This window comes from Strix aluco, chromosome 4 (assembly GCF_031877795.1).
Source record: "Strix aluco isolate bStrAlu1 chromosome 4, bStrAlu1.hap1, whole genome shotgun sequence".
Lineage (NCBI taxonomy): Eukaryota > Metazoa > Chordata > Aves > Strigiformes > Strigidae > Strix > Strix aluco.
This window is the reverse complement of record NC_133934.1, coordinates 65,918,515-65,946,042: the sequence shown is the minus strand read 5'-3', so window position 1 is coordinate 65,946,042 and position 27,528 is coordinate 65,918,515. Positions and strand designations below refer to the sequence as shown.

The 27,528-nt window shown below is 44.7% G+C and overlaps 1 protein-coding gene across 5 annotated transcripts in view; it reads left to right on the top strand.

Moving 5' to 3' along the window:
• The window catches only part of SLC4A4 (solute carrier family 4 member 4), a 235,811-nt gene that overhangs the window by 197,611 nt on the left and 10,672 nt on the right, over positions 1-27,528 (top strand). For all 5 annotated transcript variants that reach the window (XM_074823379.1, XM_074823380.1, XM_074823378.1 and 2 more), the window contains 10 exons: positions 1,682-1,953; positions 6,493-6,563; positions 9,530-9,718; positions 11,799-11,912; positions 12,267-12,428; positions 17,234-17,412; positions 18,787-18,859; positions 22,682-22,750; positions 24,377-24,550; positions 27,038-27,199. In XM_074823379.1, the coding sequence (XP_074679480.1) occupies positions 1,682-1,953; positions 6,493-6,563; positions 9,530-9,718; positions 11,799-11,912; positions 12,267-12,428; positions 17,234-17,412; positions 18,787-18,859; positions 22,682-22,750; positions 24,377-24,550; positions 27,038-27,199 (1,465 nt within the window). The remainder of the gene's footprint in view (positions 1-1,681; positions 1,954-6,492; positions 6,564-9,529; positions 9,719-11,798; positions 11,913-12,266; positions 12,429-17,233; positions 17,413-18,786; positions 18,860-22,681; positions 22,751-24,376; positions 24,551-27,037; positions 27,200-27,528) is intronic.

Sequence of the window (27,528 nt, the reverse complement as noted above, 5' to 3'; positions counted from 1 at the left end):
CCTGCCTGGTGTGCAGCCTTTTCTCCCATTTTACAATCTCAAGGTGGTTGTACGTGCTCTTTTGTTCTTTACTCTGCAGTATTATAGCATGTCCTAGAAAACGGCCCTTGAGCCCCACCGTTGGCCAGGATTTCTGCTGGTGGAGGGGCAGGTGCTTGGGGTGCACCATGCAAAATTGCTGCAGTTTGCCGCCAGCATGTGAGCACTGACAAAGGGTAGAGGTGTGCAACAGCCCACCTTGTCTACCTGGAAATAGTGTGTAGAAACAGGTACATAGGAGATGCAAGGACATTTTTCATGATGACTATGCAAGGTTTGAGGGAGTCTGTCTGCAGTGCGGACTTGAGTAAATGGTGGGACCAGCCCGTAGCCAGCTCTGAAGGCACACAGTTTTGCCGGGTACCTGGTACTAGGAGCTAAGCCCTCTCCAAGGCAGGTGCAGTTCTCTGGAGGAGCCAGTGCTGATGCATGCCTGTCCTCTTGCTGCAAACAGGCCTGGAGGGGTTGTGCTGCAGGGCAGTCCCTCTCCCTCTATCTCCCTCGTGCCTTGGAGAGGGACTTGAAGATGCTTTTCTGCTATTATGTTTTAGAGCTGTGGGTGGTTCTCTGGTGTAGCCTGCACTCCTAAGGTGTCTTGAAGACGGCTTTTGCTGCTTTTTGTTTAAAGGTGGGCTCACAGGGAGAGACATTCAGTTTTTCTTACAACACTTGATGTAGCCAGGGGAAGGAAGGCATAAACTGAGCCCTGTCTCCTCCCCAGAACTTTCCAACACTGTTAGAGACTTTGCTCACAGATTTTCCGCAGAAACTGCCCTTCCTCTTCTGTCCTTCAGTGCTGCAGGGTTCCTGGCTTCCAGGGAAGACAGGCTGGCTGGGGCTGCTGGCCCCACTGCCTCCCACTCCATTCCCCAGAACAAGCAGCAACCTCCCTGGCAGGGCCTCATCTGCTCTGGTGTTCGCTTTTCACATTTGTTTGGTCCTAAAAACCTGCCTTTGGACTCTGCGCTGTCAGGGCATGGCAGCCTTGAGAAGCATACAAGGGGCAAACAAACTTCCGGGGAAGGAACGATGCACTTCACTCCATTGTTCTCCACAGCCTGCCACGTCCTGGCACAAGGATTTGTCATCTTCTGCTTTGTACTTATTGATCTTCTCCTGCTGATGCTTTGATTTCTGCAGATAGTGCAAGGGCCTGAGAGATGGAAATGCAGGCTCCTGAGTGTGAGGCTTGGCAGGAGATTGCTTTTCGGAAGGAGATTTGTAAACTGTGGTTATGTCTTCAGCTGGTGGAAGGCTGTCAGCGTTGAACTGCTCTTGGTCTGGACAGCTGGATGTTTGGGCCTTTACAGCTCTGTGCATGTTTGCCAAGGGAGGATTTTTACTGGGAAGCCTAGAAAGAGCTTCAATTCACTGGTAACATTTATTAGTGGAGGCGTAAAGAAGACTGATTGTTTCTGCATGCTTTTCTGCCACCTCGGCTATTAAACTGCACAGCATACATTTATGGAGTTGGCTGGCTGAAAAGGGAGAGCTTAGCTCTTGGGAATGCTCTTATTGAGCCTAAATGAGCACAGGTCCCCAAGGCCATGCATTCACCACTTCTCACCGGGAAGTCACGATCTTGTGTGGCTTTATCTAACCCTGATATTTTTCCCTTCTTGCCACCCCTGTCTTGTTGTAGAGACAATGATTTTGACTACCTGGAGTTTCGTCTCTGGATTGGCCTTTGGTCAGCCTTCCAGTGTCTCATTCTTGTCGCTACCGATGCCAGCTTCCTGGTCAAGTACTTCACCCGTTTCACCGAAGAAGGTTTTTCCTCCCTTATTAGCTTCATCTTCATTTATGATGCTTTCAAGAAGATGATCAAGTTGGCAGATCATTACCCGATCAACTCCGAGTTCAAGGTGGACTATATCACACATTACTCCTGTGCCTGCGAACCATTAGATCCAGGTAAGAGAATGTTTAATTAGCTCTCCAGTTTGCAGATAGGAGATCGCATTTGCTTTCTTTCTCTGTTGTGCTGCAGTCCAGATAATTAACAGGTAGATTAATCCTTCTTTATCAGTTGTCTGCAGATATCCTGTCTTAGCCTTTTTTTGAAGCTGAGGGGTGAATTTCACCCTATGTGCCAACTGGTATGTCTTTCTAGCCGACCTTCCTGGGCCTCTTCATGTGAGCGTCATTACCAAGTGGAGAGGCTGGCTCTGTACCCTTGTCTCTTTGCATCCCTGTGGCTGTTAATTCTGAATGGCATCCCTCTGAAAAGTCTGTGAAGGGGCAGAAGTGGTGGCCACGTCACTGCCGTGGTGCTCAGGTTATTACTGGTATCCACTGTGCCATTTTGTCAAGTGCAGAAGCTGGATTTATTCAGGGTATTACCCAAACATGGGTGGTTTTCCACCTCCTGGCTGCGTGTATGAGTGGAAAACCACAGACAGTTCCTTGCTAGAGAGGAAGTGTATCCAACAGTTCAGCCTATCACTAGAGCGTGGGCTGCAAGGCAGGTATAGCCAGCATACATATAGATCCGGCAACACAACCGTGAACAAAAGGTTACAAAACCCAAATACAAACAGAAATATGCTGGCTTGTACCATTAGGGAAGCTGTGACCACTCCTAGGATCCTTCAAACAATGAGGAGTGAGTAAGAAACTTGATTTGTGCTCAAAGTAAACTTAAGGTTATCTTGACATACCTGTCAAACAGGAAAAGCTTCTGGGTGCTGCTAGCTGCCTCTGTGCAAAAGGTGTCCCTGGGAGCTGTGTCTTATGTTAGCTATTAAATGTAGGATCTCTGCAAGTACTTGGATGTTGATCTAGTTCTGTTTCCATTTGAATGGCAGGGTGTTTTCTTTTTCTGGAGTTAGGACGATGGGGAATGGTCAGTGCTGAATTGAAAGTCTCCACTTCCCATCTAAGTGCCTACAGGACAGACCCAGTGCCCAGGGCAAATGTGGTGGTACAGCTGGAATGTGTAGAGGAAATGGAACATGTGGCAAAAGCCCACGTGTTATTTCGGAGGAGATTTGTGCCTGGTCTTTACCTTTGTAAGCAAGCAAGGGGAGGATCAGCATGTGTGGTTTGGTGAAGTTCACAAACCCTCACTGCCACAGTTCTCTTTTCATCTGATTTGCCTCTTTGCCAGATGTTTGTTTCAGAGGGTAAAGATGACCTTATCATTGTCATCTCCAAATGTTTCTTCCTAGTTTTTCAAAGTAACATTGAATAAACCTTGAATAGGAGGAGTGACCAGACAGTACTGGAGGTGCTGACAGCAGCCTGCTCAGAAAATTTGGCTCCAGCCACACCAAGCTCTCCTGCTCAGGTCTGCCTGACTCCGCGGCATCTCAGGCACAAAGGCCAGAGCTGAGGGAGAAGATTTGAAACAGCAAACTGTCTGGGAATGGAGCAGCTAACAGAGTGATCCCATATGTAAACTCAGTCCACGACAAGCTCAAAAATTAATTTGAAGATTCTGTGTGTGAAGCAGCAAGTGCTGGGGTTACAGTGTTGGCAGAGCAAGTGCTACTAGCTGGGTCCTTTGGCTTTTCTCATCCCCGGCTTGGTGGTGTGTCCTTTCAGGGTGGATTTGATGCACAGAAGCAAAGAATTTTCCAGAGGAACAAGTGGCCTGTGAAATAGCTGCTACTATGTGAGTCGTGACACTGACAGTTTGGCCTCTCACAGGTCTGAAATACGCTGATACATGCCTGTGTCTGTCGCGGTGTCTCTGCATAAACCCAGGCAGCATCCATAAGCAGGAGACAGCACAGATTTAATTCCTGCTCCTTAAATAACAGCTTTCCACATCAGCTGCTCGTCACAGCTACAGAGATTTTCTCTCTTACCACACCACAGTAAATCAGCAGCAAAGTAGCAAGCAACAACCAGGACAGAGTCTAAGCCAAACACTTTCACAAAGGGGCTCCAAGTTTGCTTGTTTTTAAAGATAGCACCTTGCTTTGTGTACATGCTTATAGCCATGCAGTGGGAGTCAGTCTGTGACATGTTGCTCACTAAATGTAAGAGGCCTTATTTTCCATGTCCTGCATTTTTTTAAAGCCCTATATAAGATGGCAAAGTAGAGGCAGAACATCACCCTTGCCTTTCTGGGATATTTGCTAGCTGCTCAGCATGGTGTCAGTGACCAGAGGGGCTCGGGGAAAGGGGGAATTGTGCCCTGGCAACTGCCTGGGCTCTTTCTCCTTTGGCTCTGGGTGAATGCAGTGAGGAGGATGGCATAACATAAGATAAAGTGAGGAGATCTGAGCTTAACTGAAAGCAAGCCATGATCCCAGCGGTGTAGTGAGTGTCTCTGAAATAAAGCTCAAAACTGTAAGTCCTTGCAGCAGCAGGTTTTGTAAGCAGATACCATGAAAGCATTAGGACATCAATTATCCTTTACGCTAACATTTTCTCCCTGAAAGCTTGCAAACTTTCTCTCAGGCATCAGGAAATGGAATAAAAATGCATGTGGCAGATTAGCAAAAGGGGATGCCTGATTCTAGGAAACAAAGGGTAATGCAGTCACAGGTGCTTTCTTTCCAGTGATTTTCCTCTAGTGCAGATAATGTCTGCGGCTGTTGGGGTATGGTGAACAGGGGTTCATAAGCTGTCAGGGGTTGTGCTGGAGCCGGGTGCAGATTTATTTGCTTTTTTCCAAAGTGAGCACAAGTAAAGCTTCATCGGTTGTTGTCATGCCACAGGTGAAGCTGACTCTTCTTCCCTCGTATTGTGGTTCAGGCTTTTTACTGTTGGTTTTAATCTCTGTGTCATTAAGATTTGGCTCCAGAGTTTTTGCATCAGCCCTTGGCTTGCATTGCTTGGTTTCTGCAGTGGACTCTGCCTGCACTCCTACTTGCAGGGGCCTTGGAAGACCGGGGAGCAGCATCTCGCCAACCCCACCACGCTTTCCGCAGGACCTTAATATAATGCCTTTGAAATCACCGATGGGGTCTGTGTGTGCTCTGGCAATAATTACTTAGTGTGTCCCGCAGAGACTTCCCTTTGATCCTTGCACCTCCAGCCTGTGTCTCTGAGCAACCATGCACTGTTTTATAATGTGGGTCAAGAAGTTAAAAGGCAAAATCAGCAGCCAAACCCACGCTCCATCCACTTTCAGGAGTAATAGCATCCATGTAGCAAGTGTTTAGCAAAGCATCAGGGAAGTGTGCTTGAAGGCCAAGGGGGCTCAACAGCTGCAGTGGAGGGGACTGGGGGTCCAGAAGATTGCAACTGGTTACTCTCTGCTCCGTGCAGTTTTTGGGTACCAACGTGACAGTGCGAAGACCCCGGTTGAACTGGCCACCTTGTGTGTTTCTACTCAGAGGGACAAGCTGCTCCAACTAAAAGGCCTTTTACCTCATGTGTCAAGCCTACCAAGAGGGTTTGGACATCATCAGAGATACTAGAAAAAGAGCATAAAGCACTCTGAGAGACACATTATCTCTTCTCAGACTTGACCTCTCAAGAAAAGGATTGCATCGTTTTACAGGCTCAGCTCCATCCTTGCAGCATGACTTGCAGCTTGGCACAGTTTCCGTGCTCGAGTGTTGCCCTTGGGGTTAAGGAGCAGGCTGCCCATCTGGCCTTTCCAGAGAGATCCCTGCCCGTGGCAAAATCTGCACAGCAAAACTCATGAGATCTTACTTGTCAAGGGCCTGGGAAAGGTTGCCTGCATATAAAAATGTCCTACTACTTATTTAGACCATAGTATGATTTCAGTACGATAAGAGACAAATGCGCTTACTCGTTCTCCAGCCAAACAAATGTGAGCTATGCAATGGTTTAATACAAGTTAAATATTCTTATCAGACATAGAAGTACATGCAAAACCTGAATAAAACATGAGTACATAGTTGAGAAGACTATCTTCAGGAAAGATTGCATTTCTAAATGAAATCTCAAATAAATGATTTCTAATCCCATGAAAACAAAAGGAAAACATTTCTCAGTGTAACAGTGAATGCTGCCCCTTTTTTCAGAGAAATTATCTCCATCCTGTTGATTTCAATTACTCTTTTAATCTGTTTGGGTTTTTTTAAGTGCAAAATGTGTTTGTGCTGGATTCTGAGATTAGTTTTGCTTTTCTGGGTATCTTTGGGGTTGTGCATTAGTTTTAAGTTAATAAGGAGTGTTCTGTGGATATTTATTTTAATCCTGAAATTGCTAGAAAAAATACTACAAAACCATGAAATATTATATTATTGTCTGTCTGTTTTTTCTATTTTTTTTTCAGTGAACTCCAAAAAACCCCAGTTAGGTTTGAATTATGTTTCACTTAGCCTTTTCTTTACGTTTTTTTAAGTGATTGGTGATTGATGCTTTTGAGTCACTCTGAAACAATACTTTTGACTCACTTTACTTGAGCAAAAGGATTGCAAACAGTTTGATGAAGTTAACAAATGGTTTGACAGTTGAAATTTTCTTTCCTTCCTAGCTGTTTCAGCACCATGCTCACGGTAGTCCTTTTTCTGTTCCCTCTTGCAGTTAATAGCTCGTTATTTAACAAGACAACTGTGCCATCAGCCGATGAGCTGTTCTATTCCTCTACTGAGATGGTAAGTGCCTTTTCGAGGGCAGGGATTATGTGGTCTTTGAAGTCTGCAAGTGCCATGCATTTCTGCTGGGCCATGCTAGTAGATCAGGAATTGATCAGGTGAAGAAAATCCTTACACTGACACTCCCCTGTTGCCCATGACACTGTGAAAATGTGACAGTGTTCCTTTTAGTGTGCCCACTTGATCCTCCGAGGATTTCTCGTTGTGCTGCATACGGCATACTGTGTGCACAATTTGATAATATTAATTACTTGCTAATAGCAGCCACTTCTTGCAGTCTGATCTCTGTGTGTTGGCAGGATGCAAATGGTTCCCCTGGGGAATTAGTCAGATCCTTGTGTCCAGGGCTGTAATGGTAGGAGTGTTGTGGCCAGCCCTTCCTTTGGAAGGTTCTGTTTCCATCCCATTCTTTGATTTTTCTGTAGCTAACCCTGGCTTTTCCACATTTCACTCTGGTGGTGAGCTTTGGACAATGAGGAGAAAGAAATGGAGTTGATGGACTGAAATACATGTGTTTGATGCAAGGGAAGTAAGTTGAGACACAGAATAACAACTTTCTGCTGAAGAATACAGATCCTACCTGTCTGTGTTTCTTTTCATGTGGTGGCAACTCTTTTGTGGCATCAAGTGGCCCAGCAGAAAGGGAATGGTTTCTGAGCTGGGCATGCTGTCTCCAGGCACTAGGAACATGAGAAGACACAAGCCTGAAGGCAAGAGCATTGCCCAAGGTCCCTGAGGTGGTCAGTCACAGGGTGAAGAAATAGAAGTGAGGTCTCCTGAGGTCCAGGCTACACCTCGGGTGCCCTTTGCCGCTCCTTCCCTTCTTCACTGTCCCACTTCATCGGCTGACTGTGGTCCCTGAGCATCTCAGTTGGCTGCCTCTGGAAGGGCTGAAAATGAGGGCCTTTTTGTTCAGCTGCTTGCCACAGAAAATAATGCTTTGGGGAGGGATGAGCAGCCCCAATACAATGCCAGCCATCAGGACATCAGGACATCTACATCCACCTGTCGGGAGAAGAGTGCCCATTGCCGCTTCTGTTCAGTTAACAAGGACAACTTTTCTTGGGTTTTGTGCCTAACAGGAAGGCAAAGAACTGAGCTGAGGCCTGGAGACATGAAACCCCAACAAGTCACATTTGCAGGCTGTCCTTTCTTGGAACAGTTATCTTGGTGTCTCAGCCCTCCTCCCCAAAAACCCTGCTTTGCAACACCCTTCCTGCAATGCAGGAGGGGACTCCTGTCAGTCCTGACTCTGTGTCTCTGCCTGATTTTGGAAAGAGCTGGGAGGCCATGGTCTCCCTGTAGGATACTCTGCCTTAGCCCTGGTCCCTGCTGGGGGAGCCAGTCGGGGGCGCAGAGCTTAGCTCTGTTTTCAGGCCTCATTTTGGATGCCTTAGAGTTTCAAAGCAAAACAGATGTCTAGGGACACACGATAAGGGTGTTGGGAAGGGGAAGAGCAGCCCCAGTACAAATCCTGCCAAGCACTGGGTAGGGGGATGAAGCAAGATCACACTGGGGAGGCCTCCCAGAGAAGAGAGTTGCCCTCTTTCTGATCTCTGGTACTCCAAGCAGTAATTTTACCTATTGAACACTCTACAGTACTTACTTCTGTAGATGTAAGATCACAAAATGTAAAATATGCCCCCGAATACTTGTTTTTTAGTTTATCTCCCTGCTTTGAAAGCCATGTTTCTCTCCCCTCAGCTGCCATCCTGAGGTTAGCAGTCAGGGCAGATCTGCAGAAATTCTATTGAAGAGGGGCAAAGTGCTGCTGCTTGATGCCATGGAGAGAGACAGTGCTGAGAGCGCAAATGCAGCAGCACCTTGTCAAACAACAACACAGAGCTGGGGGTTTTGTTGTTGGGTTTTCCCCCCCACCCCGCCATCAGTGTCAGCAAAATCATGCCTCAGTTCAGCTCTTGGGATTCACAACATTTGCTGAGGAAGCTGCAGTTTATTACATGCAGCTTCAGACCACAACTTGGTAAGCATCCAGTTTGGCCACATATGTGATGTATTTTTCAACATACACACATGAACAAGATACTAATAGACCCAACATGAGGCCATGAACCTATTGCCTTCAGGAAGTACCTTAGATATTTTCAAGATTTCTAATATAAGTTAGATTTGTTTTTTTTTCCCTACTTGAAAGTGTCACTTATAAACAAAAGGATATTTTCTGCCTTGCACTTTCACATAAAGCACATCCTTTTTCTGGCAAATTTCTTGTTGGTCTGAATTAGTCTGTGCCCACATTTGTGACAAGTTCTCTATAACAACTATTTGGAGTAAAATACTCTTTCTTCTCTATGGTTTTATTCATTTTGAGTTATTTTAAAACATTCTTTCTCTCTGATGTCATGGTTCCTGGGACTATGGTTTCCTTCACTGCCATTTCCATGCAGAAAAGGAGGAGCAGAGACAGAATTTTATAGGTGCCTGAAAATCCTTTAAATTTTTCGTGGTAGCTGCAGTGCGGCACTGTGTGTGCAGAAGCTGACAGCGGGCCTGAGGCGAACCTTATTTCTAGAAAGGCCAAGGAGGGAGATTTTCTGCTGTGGGAACAGTGCTGGCCTTGACCTGAGAGAAACGGGTTTGGATCTGGTGTTGCTTGCAGTGAGCGAGCAGTGGGGAGTGGATGTAGAGGTGGTCTCAGGCCACTCGAGCTTCTGTGTGAGGTTTCCAACACTGCTTTTCTACTGGAGAAAATGCAGAGCATGTCTGGCAGATCACAGCAGAGGTCAGCAGATCTCTGTCTTCTTTCTGAGGCCCAGACTGTCCTCAGCTCCCAGGTAATACCATCCTCTGTCCAGATTAAAATCCATTTTGTTTACACACAAGCACACGGATTTTTAGCCTCTGCACCATGCCTCCCTTTTCCTCCCAGTATTTTTCCTGATGCCCTGTTCTAGCATGAGCAGCTTATGCACAGCTTTATGGAAACGTTCTCTTTTTTTCTGCAGTACAACACCACAATTGACTGGTCATCTCTGACAACGAAGGAGTGCTTGAAATACGGAGGACAGCTTGTGGGCAACAACTGTGAATATGTCCCTGACATCACCCTCATGTCTTTCATCCTCTTCTTTGGCACTTACACCTGCTCCATGGCCCTGAAGAAATTCAAGACCAGTCGCTATTTTCCAACCACTGTAAGTATCTCCTTTCACCCTAGCAGTGTGTTTCTTTACTCTTTACTGCAAAGATCAGCCTGCCTTTTGGTATAGCGGTCACACACATCCAGGGAGAAATGCTTTGCAGAGAAGCCAGATTGTATGGGTTGAGATAAAAACATGGAACTGGTTGACTAAGGTATGTCTGGGATTGCTTAGCTGTCACTCAGTGTTTCTGGAGGGCATGGTTAAGGCAGCAGAAGAGCCAAAATGCGCCGTAATCTGTCGTGGGGATATGGCAGTTATTTTAAAGGTGCTGCAGGCAACACTTCCAAGCTGAGATACGCAATGATGTAGCTTATCAGCCTTAAGAAATCAGAAGAGTCCTTCAGGCATATATAGTTTCAGCTGGCCATTTTCAGTGTCAGATACACAGCTTAATGTGACGTACTGACTCTAGGGTAGGATGTATGGCCGTTCTACAGAAATCAAATGACCAAAAGGGACTATTAATGGTCAGTAGTCTCCCTGCTCATAGCCAGAGGGAGTATTTGGGGAGGACAAAAGAAGCCCTTTCCTTTGTCACTGAGTAAAAGTGGGTAAGCAAGCTGTCGGTATAGAACAGGAGAACAGAGACACATCTTTGATGTTCTTGGATAGTGTTTGAAATACTCAGAAATCAGTGCAAAAACGTTGAACTCAACTACAGTCCATTGTTACAGTAGGGACCTAAAGCAAAAACTCCCTTTCTTCTCTGAGGATCCAGATGCAAAATAAGGATGACCTGAAATCAGCATTGATTTAAACAAGATTCTGCTCAGACTTACCGCCAACTTACATCTCTCGGGCACATATACTTGTTTTGTGTCCCCAAGTAAAGTTACCATGACACGCATGCGAGCTGGCGGTTTCTGTGTGTACCAAAGCCATGTTTCTCTCCAAGACCTGCCTCCACCCCACCCCATTTTTGGCATTCTGACACGTGGGGATTTATCCTGCATGGATGTTTACTGTTCTGCTGTGTTACAATTGAACCTCTATTATTTTTAATAAAAAGGAAACAAATTCCATCCAGGCTGGAATGCAGCTCAATTTATCTGTAACCATGTGAACCCAGGAAATTTGGAAGGAGCAACAATTCTGAAAAGATCACACAGTTACAGACAAGCACAGTGGGTCCTGCCCAGTTAAATTTCGGGATCTGGCCAGTGGCAGCTTGAAGTTGTCATACTCCAGTGACTTCAGGAGAGTTGCACTCCTAGGGCATGTTGAGGATTTAGCTGAGAAGCCTAGTTTGTTTTTGTGTCTGTTTAGGTTGATTTATTACTTGAACAGAAAGCAATGCAGTCTTTGCTAGTCATACAGAACATCTCATCTGTTTTGGTTTTCCCTTCTAAAGGGAAGTTTGTGACTGTTTCCATTATCTGGTGTAAAATACCATTTCTTCCCTTTTTTTTTTTTTTTTGTTAATCTGCATTGCAAAATCAGCCGTATTAAAAGAATGGTGTCTGGGCATAACACAGTATTTTTTGTTAAAGCCCCATACCTCAGGAATCCTGCGATGAGAAATTTGACTCGTGTCAAAAAAGCAGTCTCTGGCCCTGCATAGAAAAACAGGAAGAATCAGAGATCACAAGGCAAACAGGAGACAATATTTTATGTCTAAAAAAGTCACCATTTTTTTAGGTTTATTTGTAAATGTTCAATATCTGTTAATATTGGAAGCTGATCCTGAACTCTCTTCAGACACTGCTGCAGAGGAACTAGGTCTCCATACCAGTGGTTGTTGACGGCTGCTCAACCTAACATCACTGAGCCTGCCTTGAAGAATTAACGTGGGAGTTTCTTACAAAAGCCATTTTCTTTTTCCTTAGGCTTGTTTTCATACTTGCATTTGGGCTTAATTGTTTGGCTTTCAGATAACGCAATAAAGTACCAAGGCACATTTAGGCAGATGGCACCAGACATGACAATGCACACCTTTGTTTCTATGGAAGAAGAAACTATGAGCTTGTATTGCCACCAAACGCGAGCCTGGAGTATCCCATAGAAACTAAAGCATGGGTGAGATGGTGTTTCATAGTGCTGACTACTGTTATGATATCAACTTCTGTTTCAGGCCCGGAAGCTCATCAGTGACTTTGCCATTATCTTGTCCATTTTGATTTTCTGTGGAATAGATGCCCTGGTAGGTGTGGACACACCAAAACTAATCGTGCCAAGTGAATTCAAGGTATGTCGTTGTCAGCTTATTTGATGGCCTTTAGGTTTCCTTTTCCACCCATCTGCCCTGTATAAAATGACTTGACCTCAAAACAGGAAAGTAGTCCGCTATCTGGAAAGGACCATTTTACTCAGATGATATCCTTTTTATTAGCATCATTGGCTGATTTGGTTGACTGATTTATCTCCCAAATCCTGCCTCCATACTCTGAACCTTTTGTTGCTGTTAATGGGAAGGATGAAACTGTCACAAACCTCCAGTGTCTCCCTGTAGCCATATTGCTGCAAGTACGAGTGTATTTAGGATGTCATCACTCCTATATTGCAGCTCTAATGCAGCCTTTCTTTTCCTTGCCCTTAAAAGCCAACCAGTCCCGAGAGAGGTTGGTTTATCCCACCTTTTGGAGGGAACCCATGGTGGGTGTATCTGGCAGCAGCCATCCCTGCACTGCTGGTGACTATCCTCATCTTCATGGACCAGCAGATCACAGCCGTCATCGTCAACAGGAAGGAGCACAAGCTCAAGGTGGGTGTGCTTCGTGTCTTTCACTCATGAAGAGAGCTGCCTGGTGCTTTTGCTGTGCTAGAGGTGGAGGAGGGCCTGTAGTAGTGTTGAACATACACGTCACCTCAGAAACATCATTGCTGGTGTTAAACAACAATATTTATATTGTTAACTAGCATAGAGTTTTTTGCCAGGAAAACCACTGATTCAGTTGAAAATCTTGGGCATTGCACAAACAGCATTTGCCTTCCTCCTAAAGCAAGAACCCTGTGCAGGGGCAACTCGCAATGTCTCGTTCAGTAAGCACTTGCTAATTTTGGTTGGCTTCACCATCGTGCAGCCTGAAGCATTCCTACATGAGAAGCTTTAGGATTGCTCCTCTCTTTTCCTTTGCAAACAGGTCCCATGCCAGGAATAGTCAGATTTCACAAAACCAGCCAGCTGCCTCTTCCCTTCTAGGGGAATGAAAGGACTTAAATTCATCGCATCCTACCCACTGCTTATCTGGCAAAGATGTGGCTAGAGCCGGAAGAAATTAGAGCAGCCCTCCTTTGAGAGGCAGGACTTTTGTTTAAAGCCCCTTTTCATGTTGACATAAACTCAAAAGCTTCTTAAAACCTTTACAACGTTTTGATCTTTCCTTGCAAGAGCTTCACTCTCCAACTGTAAACATTTGAGAATGACAAACTTGTAGGTATAGGCTAGTCAAAGCTTGTCTTGTAAAGAATACTGATGTAAACAATGTCTGACAGCCTTCTTAACCTTGCTGTCCCTGCAACTCTACTCATGGTAGTAGTACTGGTCTACCTTAGGAAAGGACTGGATGAAGTTCATTTCAGAATCTAGTAGTCCTGACTGCAGAGGTATTGTTTGCCTTAGTACTTCTGCAAGACTGCTATTTGAAGAGTTAGAATAGGAAAGAGGGTGCGTATCTATCCACAAACATAAAGTTATTTGCTTGTCCGCTTTACTTGTCCATCTGGTGTGCTCTGCTTTTCCAGTAGGAGATGAGAAATCAATACATTAAACACAGTCAGAAACTGGTGAGAAAAGTTGATGTCTGTCATTCTGGATGTTTGCTTGTGTAGGGTAAGCGCATACTGTCCACAATGTCCAGCAAACATGATTATACATACTACCAGAAGCATTCATTCCTTTAAAACAAGTCCTCAGGTCTGATGTTCAGGAACACTTAGGAAGGACACGTGTCCTTTCCAGTGAGCATGTTTGGCAGATGTTCTTCCTGGCACTTTTTTCAACAAGGCATTTGGGAAGATGGTTTGGGCCAGCAGAAGGCTCTGATCGCTCACTGACTTATGGCTGGTGTGCAAAACAGGGTTTTGGTAGTGCTGGTGATCTCAAATGGCTGTTCACTTCACAGACTCTAGTCCTCTAGAGAAACTAGTCCCAGACTCAATTACAGCTAACTCAAACCTCTCCTCTTGTATCAAATTACTCCTGACATCTCATTTTCCTCCTACCACCTTCCTCCCTCAAAAACATAGGCCTATTCCCTGTCATCCGTTGCTGTTTTTAAGGACAGAAGGTTGCTTTGTGATTGTGGTCAGCTTTCTCCCTGCACTTCTGCTGTAGACTATAAGGGGATACTTTATGGATCTGATGCATCAGCATGGAAAGGAAAACGAGGGTGGCCAGAGTGGGTCCACCAACTCATGCACAGATCTGCAGAGAGTGCCCGTTTTTTGGAGCTCAGGCTTGTGTGGGAAGAGGCTGTGAGCTTGGAAGAGCCTCCTCTCTCAGGAGCTCTGCCTTAACCTGAGCCGGGACCTAATTTCAATTTGCATAGCACTGCATTATTGCATCCAAGCCAGAATCTCTCTCACCTTATCACAATGGGCAAAGTTTCTCTGGATGTGACAAGCCCCTGTTACTGTGTTTATAATGTAAGACAATCACCAGCAGATGTTCCCAGCCATCGACAGAACAAGGTCTCTTTGTGTTGCGGCCATCCCTGAGCAGGCATGGCATGTCGATGTGACTGTTGGCCACTCAAAGAAGGTGTTGGAATGCCGGGGGCAATGGCAGGACCCCGCCTGTGGTTGGTATGGCCAGAGACAACCCAAGTATGACAGATGTGTTGCTGTACAGTGCTGTAAAATACAAGAAATAAGCTGAAGAGATTTGGGGCATACCAAGGGCATAGCCACGGTTGGATGTTATTTAAAGAAGACCTTTATATCCGCTGACATATAACAGCCTAAGATGTAGTAATGTTTTTAAAATAAACTTTCCAGACTGGCGCTATGCAGTTTTTCATGCCTGTAGGGTTTTTCCTTTCCCTGCATGGTCAGCTCTATTGAAAAATATTAAATTCCTGTAAAAGAAGACTCTCCCTTCCTGCTAATGGGACACATTTCAAGTGGTCTAACCCATGAGAGTAAAGACTCCCTCAAAACATGGGTAATGCTTGGTTATTCTTTAGATACCTACTTCATCAGTTATATTGAGAGCTGTTGGAAATGTGAATGGAGCTTTACTTGAAAAAGAGGAGGATATTTCAGTTCATATGGTCACTGTGGACATTAGACAGTTGATGTGTGATTTAAGACTGTCCTGAGCCTGACTTGGAGGAGAAAGTCAGAGTAACAGGGAATGGGAAAAGTTTGTGTGCGCAGTGATGAGTACTGGCTGGTGGTCTTACAGGGCTGGTATAAAAAAAAACAACCCCGGAACATCGCTTTTTGACATCTGGATCTTGGCAGATATATTCAGTACTGTGCCTACGTCTTCCTTGAGATGAGGCTAATCTTTGATATGGTCTCAGTTTTAGGTCTGTCTCCTGCACCTAACTAAGCAGATACATCATCTTCTTAATCATTTTGAGAATATATTCACTGTTCTCTCATGAAGAAGAGGCCCCTCATCTCTTCAGCTTATAGGCACTGAACATGGTTATGCTAACAGCATTGGGTGTACTTTTTCAGTAACAAACACTCCAGCAAAGTACTGTTTAATATAAAAAAATTATTACCTGCTTCCTTTGTTATGGTTGTGAGCGCATGCTTTTGTTAAATGGGGGGTTCTCGAGTCCGATCCTGCTACTCTGCACCAAAAAACACCTCTGTACCCAAAATCTGCTGTAGGCCAGAAGAAGAACTTTTTTTTTTTCTGCTATGCCTTGCTAAAGTATTGGCAGGATGTCACTGAGTGCCCATCCCAGTGCTGCTGGCCAGCCAAGGTAAGCAGTGCATGTATGAGGAAAACAATGAGGACTATTCTAGATGAGCTTTCCCTCCTGGGTCCAGATCATTTGTTCTTTCCAATAAAATGAAATTGAATAGGATTTAAAAATGGTTAACCTTCTTTAAAATAGCAAACCTTAGAGACCTGTCTAGTGTTTTTCTGAAGATCCCTTTCTTTGGTGGCTCTTCCATTTCTTCACTTCTCTTGGCACTTGGTGACTGATGGATTTCCTGTTTTAGTTCATTACAGGATTTAAAAAATAGAAGATAGAGATCTTTCAAAAGGAGTAAAGAATGAGAGCAGCTTTTTCCTTTCAATAGGGTATGAGCCCATCAGCTGTTCTTGTTGCTTTCGCCAAGAGAGCCTAGAGTTGGGCGTTGAGGAAGATGTCTCCAGCACCAGGCAGAATCAGCAGGGCTCAGGCCAGTTGTGAAGTCCCGAATGTGCGATCCCACTGTTGCTTCCTATCCTAAATATAGGAGTTCAGAGCTCACTCTGAGACAGCAAATGGCAAATGTTACCTTTTGGCAGGCACCATATTTCTGTAAGATTGCTTTCAGGTAGACTTCATTAAGTCATTACACTGAGAGTTATTTTACAACTGCTTAAAACTAAAATCAGGCTTTGGGCTGTTTTTATAGGGTGGTTTGGGTGTTTAAAGCTCTGTGCACATCCAAGCTGTCACTTACACAGGCATGAGATGACTTTGCACACACAGGTACTGATCTTGGCCTGCCACCACATCAAAAGGTGTCCTGTGCCTTCGTAGCAGAGTGGTCAGACACACGGCTCACACCGCCGCAAGCCACTCTCTTGCTTTGTAGACTATCTTCCATCCACTCACCCTCTCCAAACTCTCTTGCTGCCATAACTGTCTCGTGCTGTGAAAATGGGCTGTTGTGTTTTTTGCAGGCAGCCAGGGGTTGGGGTGGTACTGGGCATTGGATTTCTTTTTGATGTGTTACTCATTAAAAAAATGGGAACATACCATTATAAAAATAGTGCTTTAGAATACGGTTCATTTTTGTTTTTTAAGAGACAATGCAGCTCCTTCAGAACACTATAAACCCATTAATACCAAGATATATAAGTGTGTGTGTGTATATATATTTAAAAGATACAGAGAGATATATATTGAGAGCTTGCTTATACTGTTTACAAGATACAATGTGTATCTCACCAGATTTTTTTGGTGAAGGTTGTGCTCTATGATTGCCTTTAACTCATGGTCTGCTGTGTCAAATACCTCTGTAAAGAGCTATGTGCCTGGCCGCAGGACTTGGCTTGTACCAACTCAACCTCCAACCGCTATATAGGTACACAAGGTGCTTGGTCTTTTGCCAGACTGCTTGAAAGTCTGCTGCTTTCCTGTGCTTACTGTATGCTGTTGTTTTCGGAGCTTGTAACACTTAACCTGTTTTCCGTGCGGAAGCAGGTAATTCATCCTTTAAGGAGCCATGTGTCCTAAGAAATAGCACAGTAGGACACATTTCTTTTGGCCAAAAAGGTGCTGTAGAAGGAAATGCTGCTTGTTTGGTGTGCCTCTGCCCCAGGCCAGTGCCCTGGCCCTTCCATAGGTATTTAAAATAATTAAGCTGAAGGTTGTCTGTCTTCCTTCACAGAAAGGTGCTGGATATCATCTGGATTTGTTTTGGGTGGCCATTCTGATGATCATATGCTCCTTTATGGGTCTGCCCTGGTACGTTGCTGCTACTGTGATCTCCATTGCTCATATTGACAGCTTGAAGATGGAGACGGAAACTTCAGCCCCTGGAGAACAGCCTAAGTTTTTGGGAGTGAGGTATGTCAAACCAGAAAGACTTTAATTGCCTTGTTTGTCTTCAAAGATCAGTTTATACTATAAATGGTCTTGCTTCAAGCAGGACACATACAGAGGTTCAGGGGAAATAGTCTTATATTTGCTGTAAATCTTCAGATCAGTTTGTACTTCCTTACAGCTTTTTTTTTGTCCACAGAGGATATATCCAGTTAGAAGCTTAGCTGGTGTAGCCCTTTTGCAAATACTCTTTCTTGAAAAGGAAGAAAATTGTTGTACTATGTGCGTGCCTGTAGACAGGGGAGATCCTGTGCAAATATGTGGGATCAAAGGGAGGAAAGGAAATAAACTTTGCACCAGAACTTAGACCATTTCTTGGTCTGCTTTGGGCATGCACGTTGAAGTAACCCCAAAATACACAAAGCTTTACAGGGCAAGCTCTGGTGCCCATGGGACGCTGCAAAGTTGTCATGAAGAATTTCATGCTGCTTTCTTCATATTTCCAAACCTGGCTGTGAGATTTAGCAGTGCAGGTCTCTGGCAATTCCTTGGACGAATCCCCGTGTAACTCCTCAAAAGTTTGTTTGGCCAGATCAGACACAGTTTTCCATGTTTTGAGAAAGGAGATAAATTTACTGCAGATTTCTTTGTCCACAGAAATTAGACAGGCATTCATTAGCAAACATAATGGTAAAAAATGTAAACCTGTCATGCCTAGAGTAATCACCCCTACTTAATCAAGCAATTTTTTCTGTATTTGGTTGCCTTAATTAAGTGGTTTGAAGTGCTTTCAATAGGAGCACTTCTGGAAATCAGGCCACTTGTTTAGGCAACTAAATAGAAATTTAATGGCCTAACTTTCAGTACTCTGAAACATTACTGGCAAAAGTATTTTTGGATGTAGAGAGCAGCTGTGGGGGCTGATGAAGGCATGTGTTCAGCACCCCATGAAAGCCTGAACCATTATCTAACTGCTGGAGTGCTGTGGCCAGGACTCAGAATATGCTGCTAATCTAAGAATGGAGAGCTAATGATTTATTACCTATGTGCATGCTCTAAACACTGCCGTGCAGAGGATTTGGATTGCTAGTTAACGGTTTCTAATGTTTAACATGTAAACACACTCCTTACTCAGTAGCAGTACTCTGTTGATCCACAAACAGCAGAGCTAAGGCAGTACAAAAACTCATGTGGTGTTTGAAAAAAGAGGTGTATGAGGCTTGGACAGGATCAAGATACCTGCCTGATGCCATTGGCTTGTAATCACCGGTCTGCTTGGAAAATGTGGCTGCAAAAATGAGTTGTCAGGCTTCATGTTTGTTTTGAGTACTCTGAGAGGGGGAGAAAAAACAGAGTGAAAGCTGAAGCCATCCTGCTCACCCAGTGATTTTGTTTCAGGGAGCAGAGAGTCACTGGAGTCATCGTTTTCATTCTGACCGGTGTGTCTGTCTTTATGGCTCCTATCCTAAAGGTAAGGGCATCATTTTTTCTGCTTGCTTCTGCTCACACAGTCAAAGTAGGGCCACAGCAACTGTCAGGCTATTTTTATGCTCCTAAAAAGGCTCATCATGGAAGTGTGGAAAGGAGATTAGTGAGAATTACTGATGCAGTTTTTCAATATGCTGGAAGCTTAAGTACAAACCTTTTGGAAGGAAAAAATAACGTCATTGTAGTGTGCTAGATAGTAATAGTGATAAACTTCAGGGCTGGTGATCTTGGGGGCTGTGATTTTTTTCATTTGAAGATTTTTCTTCCATGTTTGCATAAAATTAAGTTTCCTTTTATTTTGCACTCTTACGCGATACCTGTGTTTTATGGAAAATATATTGTGGATAAAGCTCTAGAGCCTACTGGTGACATGATGGAAGGGCGGTTGGCAATGTGGTGGAGTTGCTGTGTGGAAGACACAGGTTAACAGATGGATATGTAGTTTTAAAAGTACATTTGTATTTATTTGAGTGTGCGCACATCTTAGCACATATACCTGAAGAAAATCTTCATTTGATGCTTGCTCAAAGGCTGTGTGCATGGCCCACTGAGAGGAGGGGTTTTTGATGAGAGAGAAAACGCAGAACTGGTGGCAGTCAGCAGAGCCTACAGCTGATGGTTTTAATCCATGGGTAATTTTGGTCAAAAGTCTTGGGACCATTGCCACTGCTGTAGCGGAGCTGTACCCTGGTGCAGCTGCCAAGGCACACAACTCAGCAGTGCAAGGCTCCGGCAGCTTGCCTTGCTTTAAAAAAAAAAGCCAGCACAACAATCAAATTTTCACTCCTTTAGGCTCAATCTTCCTAAAATAGCACATCCCTTATTGCTCAGAAGCAATGCACAGCTCAGCAGTATGGAAAATGCGTTTCTGGAGGAAGCAGTGCAATTAAGTGTGATTTCTTAATCTGAATTTTTTTTCTTGTGAGTTTAGCCAAGGTTCTGGACAGATGTGCTGCTGATATATCATTTAATCTAGGTAGGTAGCTATTTTCCAAGACCTGAAAATTTATTGGCATGTGGCCACAGAGAAATGCATCCTTTGTGGATCATCAGATTGTAGAATGAAACTGGAAAACCTGCTTATCCATGTCTTGTGGAGGATACTGTCTGCTCTGGGGATGATCATTTAAGTGGCGCCAAGTGTGGGCATACTGTACAACTGGAGATGTCAGCTGTAGAAGTCCATCTCCATGGATCTGTAGACTGATGGTACGAGCAGAAGACATCAAAACAGTAACATATGTACTGAAACAGTGGCACCATGCATCATGAGTCTGCGATGAAGCAGACGGCTGTCTGGAGAAGCATTTGTGGAGGATGCAAATGAGTTTTTGGTCATGAGGAGGTTGGAAGCCATGGGGACTGTGAGGCACAGTTAGATGTGAGCCTGAAGGGGAGGAGGCAGGCAGAGAGCAATGATGCTGCCTGTGTTTAAATTGGAGAAATTGGCTTTACAAAGTCAGTGTGTTCCTATCCGTGTTTTCTAAGGTTGTTTTTACAACTAGTAAATTTTTGTGTCTTGGTAACAGTTTCCTTCTCTGCACAAACAGGCCTTTCCGTGCCCTTAATTTAATGCCTGATTGTAATAATTCTGTTTGGTAGCTCATGTGACCTTTCCCTGCAAGATCTCTTCCTCTATTCCACTGGGGTCTATTATTTCCCCTGTTATTGCTTCATTCATTAATTATTTGTCCGTGTTTCCCCTAAGAACACATATGGGGAAGATCCTCATGGGAGGACGCCTGAGGATAAATCGGCACGCTCCTCACCCACGTGCCAGTGAGAAGTACCTGGCAGTGTTTCAGGACCTTTAACAAACTCCAGTGGCAGGGTCTCCTGCTCAAGACAACTGCTTTGCTAAATGCCTTGCAGAACATTTAAGTCTTCTCATGCCAGCGGCAAATTGAACACTAACGATCCCAAATTCAATAAAACAGGCAATCCACAGAATAATCTCATCGCTGTTTTTGTGGGTTTTGCGGGGTTTGTGCTGGTTTTGAACATCACTGATGTTTCTGCTCAGTTATGGCAGATCTCCACAGAAACATCCTCGGCGCTGCTAGGAGAATGACAGACACTTTCCTATAAAAACATCTTTAATTCTGTTGGCTAGCAGCAGGTTTGCTTGGAGTGCCTAAGCCAGCAACCCCATAGTTAGTGAATACTTTGCCAAAAGAAAGTCTTCCAAAGTGAAAGTGTTGCTTGCTACTCTGCGGGATAATGTACTGAAGTTTCACCTAGGGATGATTTCCAGGATTAATTATTGTGGAATGGTGAAATAATATTTGGATTTTTTTCTTTTTTTTGAAAAACAGAAAGAAATAGGAGAGGAAAAGAGTAATGTAAGTGAACTAGAAAGCTAAACTCTGGAAGCCTCCTACCCAACTTGCCGGAGGCAATATTATCTTGTCTGGTCTAATCCCTCAGATCCAGAGAGGGCTTTGAATCCCTTGGACACCCACAGCTATATGAACCACACACCGGCTCTCTGTCCCTCCCCGCAATGGTGCACGGTGACAGCAGACCATTGAACCCAGACTGCGGAAAAAACATTTGGCTTTTAATGTGAAATATCAACGCAGCTCACTCAAGGAAGCAAATAAATCCAACAGAAGGATGAATTAGCAATCAAGAAGCTCACAGGAGGTGATAGGGAATGAGACTCAGGGGAGGAAAGGGAAAAACGTGGGCTGGGAAGCTTTGGTCTCAGATGACACATGACCTGGTGACTTTGGTGCTCATGTGCCCCAAGTGAAATGCATGCACTCAGGATTGAGGCATCCAGGGATATGTGCATGACACTATGTTTCTGACCCAGTAAACAACGAATAATGTGGCAGGGAATACAATAAAACACTGAATAACTGCCACGTTATTTGCCTTTTTAACGAGTTTCATGCACAGGTTGAAAGACAAATGTTCCTCCAGCAGCAGTGCTGGCTGCATTAGAGCCATGACTGTGCTGTGGCTGCCGTTCAGTGGCAGCCGTCTGTCACTGCACGATGGCTTTCCTTTGGCAGAGTCCTTTCCATCCTTTTTGGGTTCAGGTAAAATCATACAAAGGCTATTATACAGCTCCTGCCTTTGGTTTGTGCCCAAGTATTCCCATTTATGGCAGGCCACGCTGGCTGCGCATGGTTTTGTTGTGGGGCTGAGGAGCGCTTCCCCCTCTTGGCAGCCGCGTGGTGGCTTTTGCCATTGAGGAAAGCTTTGTGCTTCAGGCTGGAGGGACAGATACTTGTTCTGGGAAGTGTGTGTGTTGTTACCATGTGCCTTCCTCCCTTCTGAAGGAAGATGTCCCCGACGGCAAGACTACTGATGGAGGAATGGGCAGCACTTAGCACTTGAGGGAGCAGAAATTGATGTTTGAAAGGACAGTTTCTGGCAGTGGAGAAAGTAACTCATGGTCCTGTATTTTTGAATAGTTACAGATTAATGTGTGTGAAAGATGGAGCAATCAGAGATTTATTTGGCATGACTGTCATGGCTGAGGGTGGGACTCAAGAGAAGAACCTTTCCAGCTGGATTTCCATACATGGATACCACAGGATCATGCTGCCTTTTCTTCTTCTCTATCTTCTCCTTCTAGTCTCACCAGAAACCAAGAGGTGAAAAGCAGTTTGAATCTTACTGGAACATGTTTACCAGTAAGGATAAGGATTGCTGGCTTTATTACTCTGCATTATCTACCCGTAGGTGCAACCTGAGTTGACAACAGGCTAGGAATGATGTCCCCCCATGTGTTAATGGTGTGTTGTATGTGGGGAGGTTGTTGATTCAGTTTCTCCTGCTCTTCCCCCCGCAGTTCATTCCCATGCCTGTGCTCTACGGCGTCTTCCTCTACATGGGTGTCGCTTCCCTCAACGGCGTGCAGGTGAGTCCCTCCGTCTCCTTCTCCAGAAGATGGCAATCATTAACCAGTGCAGTGTTTCTTTCACAACTTTCCGGCCTGTCCCTTCTCCTTCACCACCTCCTTGTCCTTCCAAGAAACCCCGGGAAGGTAGCAACCATTTACAAACATTGTCACAGCCTGGCTGTCTTGAGATTGAGACCAAAGGGGAGCGAACTGCTTGGTGGGAGAGTAGCCAAGCCTGGGCCCCATAAGTGATGGGGGGTGCTTTGTGAAGACCCGGGGTCCATCTTTCCCCCCACCCCAGCTCAGCGATGCTGAGGGCAGGGTATTCTTGCAGAGGCCCCAGGCTCGCTCCCAGGATGGTTTGGGGCATCTGTGCAGATGGAAGGGAAGCTGATTTATGGTGGCAGGGTTATCCTGGAGTGTTAACGAGCGGGAACATTGCTGTTTGCCGGAGAGGGGAAGCCAAGCCTCTTTTCTTTGTTGTTGAGGAAATATTACGTAAGGAGACTTTTGCACAGCGCAGTGTCTGTCATTGGCCCTAGGAAGCTGGAAGTGGTTTTGTTGCTTTCTGGCACCCTATTAATTGTGGCCTTTCTTTTTAGCTCTTGGCTGTGCTCTAACGGGAAAAGACTGCCTGTTCTCTGAGCACCATGAGAATTTCCTTGGGTATTCTTTAAAATGGCCCCAGCTTCCATTCACTGGTGTGAGATCAATCTGGTCTCAGAAGTGGGCAGCAAGCCCACGTTCGGGTAGGGGACAACGAGGGGATTGTAATGTTCACCCTGGTTGGTTCTCCTGGAGGGGATTTCCCCTGCTTCCCAGCCCAGGTGCTCAGGGGACTGGGCAGCTTGTTTTCCCCTGATCAAGGATGTTTTTCAGTTGATGAGAAATCCCGATTTTGGTTTAACTCCAAGCCCATCCGGTCCAGCACAGGGCAAGGGACGCTGCCGGAAAAGCTGCCCATGTTCCTCACTCCTCAGTTAGGTGCCTTTCTGTTCTTTGGTAACATGATGTCTGCCCTCACCTCTGTTGACCTCTGCTCCCAATTTATTTGGAAAGAAAAGCATTGTTTTTAAATGCTGAATGTCTTTCCTTGGCAGGAGCAGTGCAGGGGAGGGTGGCAGAAGTGACCCAGAATATGATGCTGACCGTAGTTTGGGCATTCATCTTGTTTTCTCTGTTTTGTGGGTAATGAAGTGCTCCCTTCAAGAGAAAATGCCCTGTGTCCACAGCCACAGCAGATCAGGCCCATTCTTTTGAAGACAGTGGAGCATTTTCCGCCAACACCTTCGTTCCTTGCTTTACTCACTGATCACCAGAGCACATGGAGTCCTGCTTCTTAAAATAAAGGCACCTCAGGGCTTGCTTTGAGAGATGCTTCGCTCCTGTGTCTCTGTTTAATTGCCAAATATAGTGTAGACCTAGGACCTTCACTTGAGACAACTGAGATAACATGTTTAGCCCACCCTGCGTTAAACACAAGTCAGTCAGGAGAGAGGAGTTGTGCTGGCTTTTCTGCTGGGTTCCTTTTATGGAAGGAAAGCAAGCCGATTCAAGGTCACACTTCATAGTGTAATAATGCTTTTGTATCTCCCTTTTGGTATCCTGGGTTTCATTTAAGTGTCTTTTTCTTTTCCTTTCCAGTTCATGGATCGTCTGAAGCTTCTCTTGATGCCTCTAAAACACCAGCCGGACTTTATCTACCTGCGTCACGTCCCACTGCGCAGGGTCCATCTGTTCACCTTCCTGCAGGTGGTGTGCCTGGCCCTCCTCTGGATCCTCAAGTCAACCGTGGCTGCCATCATATTCCCTGTCATGGTAGGTGACGGTCTCCTTCACATCCCTCCCTTTTGCAGCCTGTGCCTTCCACGCATGGTCATTCCCCCCCATAAACAGGCAAATCCAACCTCTTCCTGTCAAATCCCTAGCTTGGGCCTCTGCCTTCATTCGTGGCACTGATGTAAGACTGCACGGGGTCAGCGTTGCCGTGGCTGCCTTTACGTAAATCCTCTGGAGGAAAACAAGCCTGGAAAGTTAATTTTTTTCCGGAAAGGTGTAGTTAGTTTTGACAGTTCCTGGTCAAATCTAACCTGCCAAGGTTAGATTTGCTGTGTTTTCTCCCTGAGCTGCATAAATGGATGAGAGGTGCATTGTTTTCCTTTCTTAGTCCACACTATTACCATATAGAAAATGTCTCCCTTGCTTTTAAATAGCACAAATTGACAAAACCAAGAATGAGGCACACTGCTAAGAGGTGTGCCAAAGGGAGAGAAAGGATTAGCTAAAATCAAGAGCAAAAAAAAAAGAGAATGTCTTTTTCCTTGAACTTGAGTAAAAAGACAGTAATGTTGATTCACGTGTTTCACATCGGAGGATGATATGTAAGTTTGTAGGATGCATGTTCTCTTTCTAACAATGCATGTCAGAATCATGTTAAAACTTATTTTGGATGTTCAGGAGTAAAATACTCATCACACAAAAGAACTGTTTCTTAAATATACACTGTGCAGTCAGCCTGATACAGTATTTCTACGTCAAGGAAGGGGAACAGCGAAACAGCTTTCTGTGCATTTAGATTATTACTAGAGCTATAGACACAATTGGGCACCAAATAAAAAAACCCCAAGTGTTAAGGGGAGTTTGTATGGACACTTTGCCTCGGGCATTGAAACCTGTGACCATGGATCTGAAATGAGGGAGCACAGAGTAGATCCTTTTCCACCTTCATGCCTGACCTGTAGCTAAGCTGGAGCAGTGGGGAGGAAGGTGGCCATAGGGCCAAATGGATCGAGTGTGGATCCAATAGGACCATAGCTGCATGCCCAGAGATTCTGCCGAGTCTGGTCTCTGGCTTGAAGATGGGTCAGACTGCTGCAAAGTCAAAGCTTTATGAAACTCATTTAAGAAATCTGGGCCCAATGTCACCTGGTTTCAGGTTTATGGACCAGTAAAATATCAGTTGTGGGTGCAGTTACGAACTACAGAGCTTATTTAAGGGAGAGATGGAGAGAAAGCAGAAAACAGAACTAGGACAGGTGTTTCTTCTCTGATGCTGGTGAAATGAGAAGAGAAAAGGTTATGCAACTAAAAAAATCCTCCAGATGTTCTTGCTGGGACACATGCTCATATGTAAAGACATAAAAAATAAGCAGTTCCCACTGACATGCCATTCCATTGCATTTTCATGGCTGTGTTGTACTGCTGTTGAAAGCTAAATCTAAGATCTGGACACTCTTTGCTGATAATAGAGAGAATCTGAGTGAACCCTAAGTCTGCTGAAGTTTGTTATAATGATGCAAACTCAGTGAAGGAATGGTCACAGCTTAGATGTAGCTGGATCTGATGACAAAACTTCAATTATTTGCACTTCTGAACAAACAGACTATAAACTTCCAATTTGTGAAGATTCAGCCAATAGCCAAACCTCTGTTTATTTGAAGGTAAAGCACTTTTAATAGAGAATTCATTCATAATGGCATAATAATGGCTGTCTACATGGCATCTTGCCAGCTCTGAGTAATTTCTCACTTCTGTAATTGTGTCTTAAGTTACGCAAGTCAAAGCTTGAGATCCTTTCCTTGGAATTGTTTGTGCCATTGATCATCATTGCTCAGAACAAACTCTTCATCTTAAAGTCTTAAGTTGTTGGGAATGGGTTATATATTTTAGTAGCCAAGATGAACTTTGGGTCTGTTGGTGTACTAGTGGTATTAAACCCAGCATTGATGTAAACAGCTATTTCAGACATGTCCCTTTTTTTTTTTTTCCCAGTGCCTTTGATTTGCAGTCTTGCACAGAAGAAACTTTTCCTCCAGTTCCATGCAGCCACAACCCTAGTAAACTTTATTCTGCAAACTCTGAGGTGCCAGTTCGGCCTTTGTCTAATTCTTCACATCTAGGGAAGTGGTGGGAATGAAAGTAAAGACAGTTACTCAGGCTGCTCCTGTGAGCCTGCATATGTAGGCTGAATCCAAAACCAAATGAAAATACTCATATTCTGTCTGCTTATTATTTTGTATGATGTCTGTCAGTTGGATGTTAAAGACGACCTTTGTCTCTACAGGAGTATTAAGTGATTACATACTTTTTTCTGTATGTTGCTCCTGTTTATTCTGACATGAAGCAGTCATGGTTCAGACTTACAAGTTGATGTAGATACCCCAGGCTGTTCACCTTGTTCTCTCTATGTTCATTTACAACCAGAATTAAAGTCCGTGGGATTAAGAAGCAGCATGAAGAGGAATGCACAGAGTGTTCCCAATTAAAGGTCAGCTGTGACTGAGAAGTCCCTCTCTGCCTTTTCAGATCCTGGCACTTGTGGCAGTCAGAAAAGCCATGGACTACCTCTTCTCCCAGCATGACTTAAGCTTTCTTGATGACGTCATTCCAGAAAAGGACAAGAAAAAGAAAGAGGACGAGAAGAAGAAGAAAAAGAAGAAGGGCAGTATGGACAGTGACAATGATGATGTAAGGAGCTTTCTGCTCTTTTCAAATTACTCATTTCTGGCTACCTAATCCTGGGGGATGGCCCATGCCCCTCCCCAGCTCTGGGGCTGGGGATTTCCCAGCCTCTTTTGAAACCAACCGGCTCAGTCTTTTGCTGCTGCAGCAAATGGGCCCCAAACAAAACTTCTTTTCTACATTGGCTTCCCTTTTTCAGATGCCACCAGCCCATGGTAGGTGGTACTTGCATTGCCAAGAATGAAATCACACTTTCCACAAGAGCACTAGATACCTGCTGAGATGTCCCTTTGCTAGAATGCCTTTCATCACCTTGCCTTGTTCATCTTTCCCTC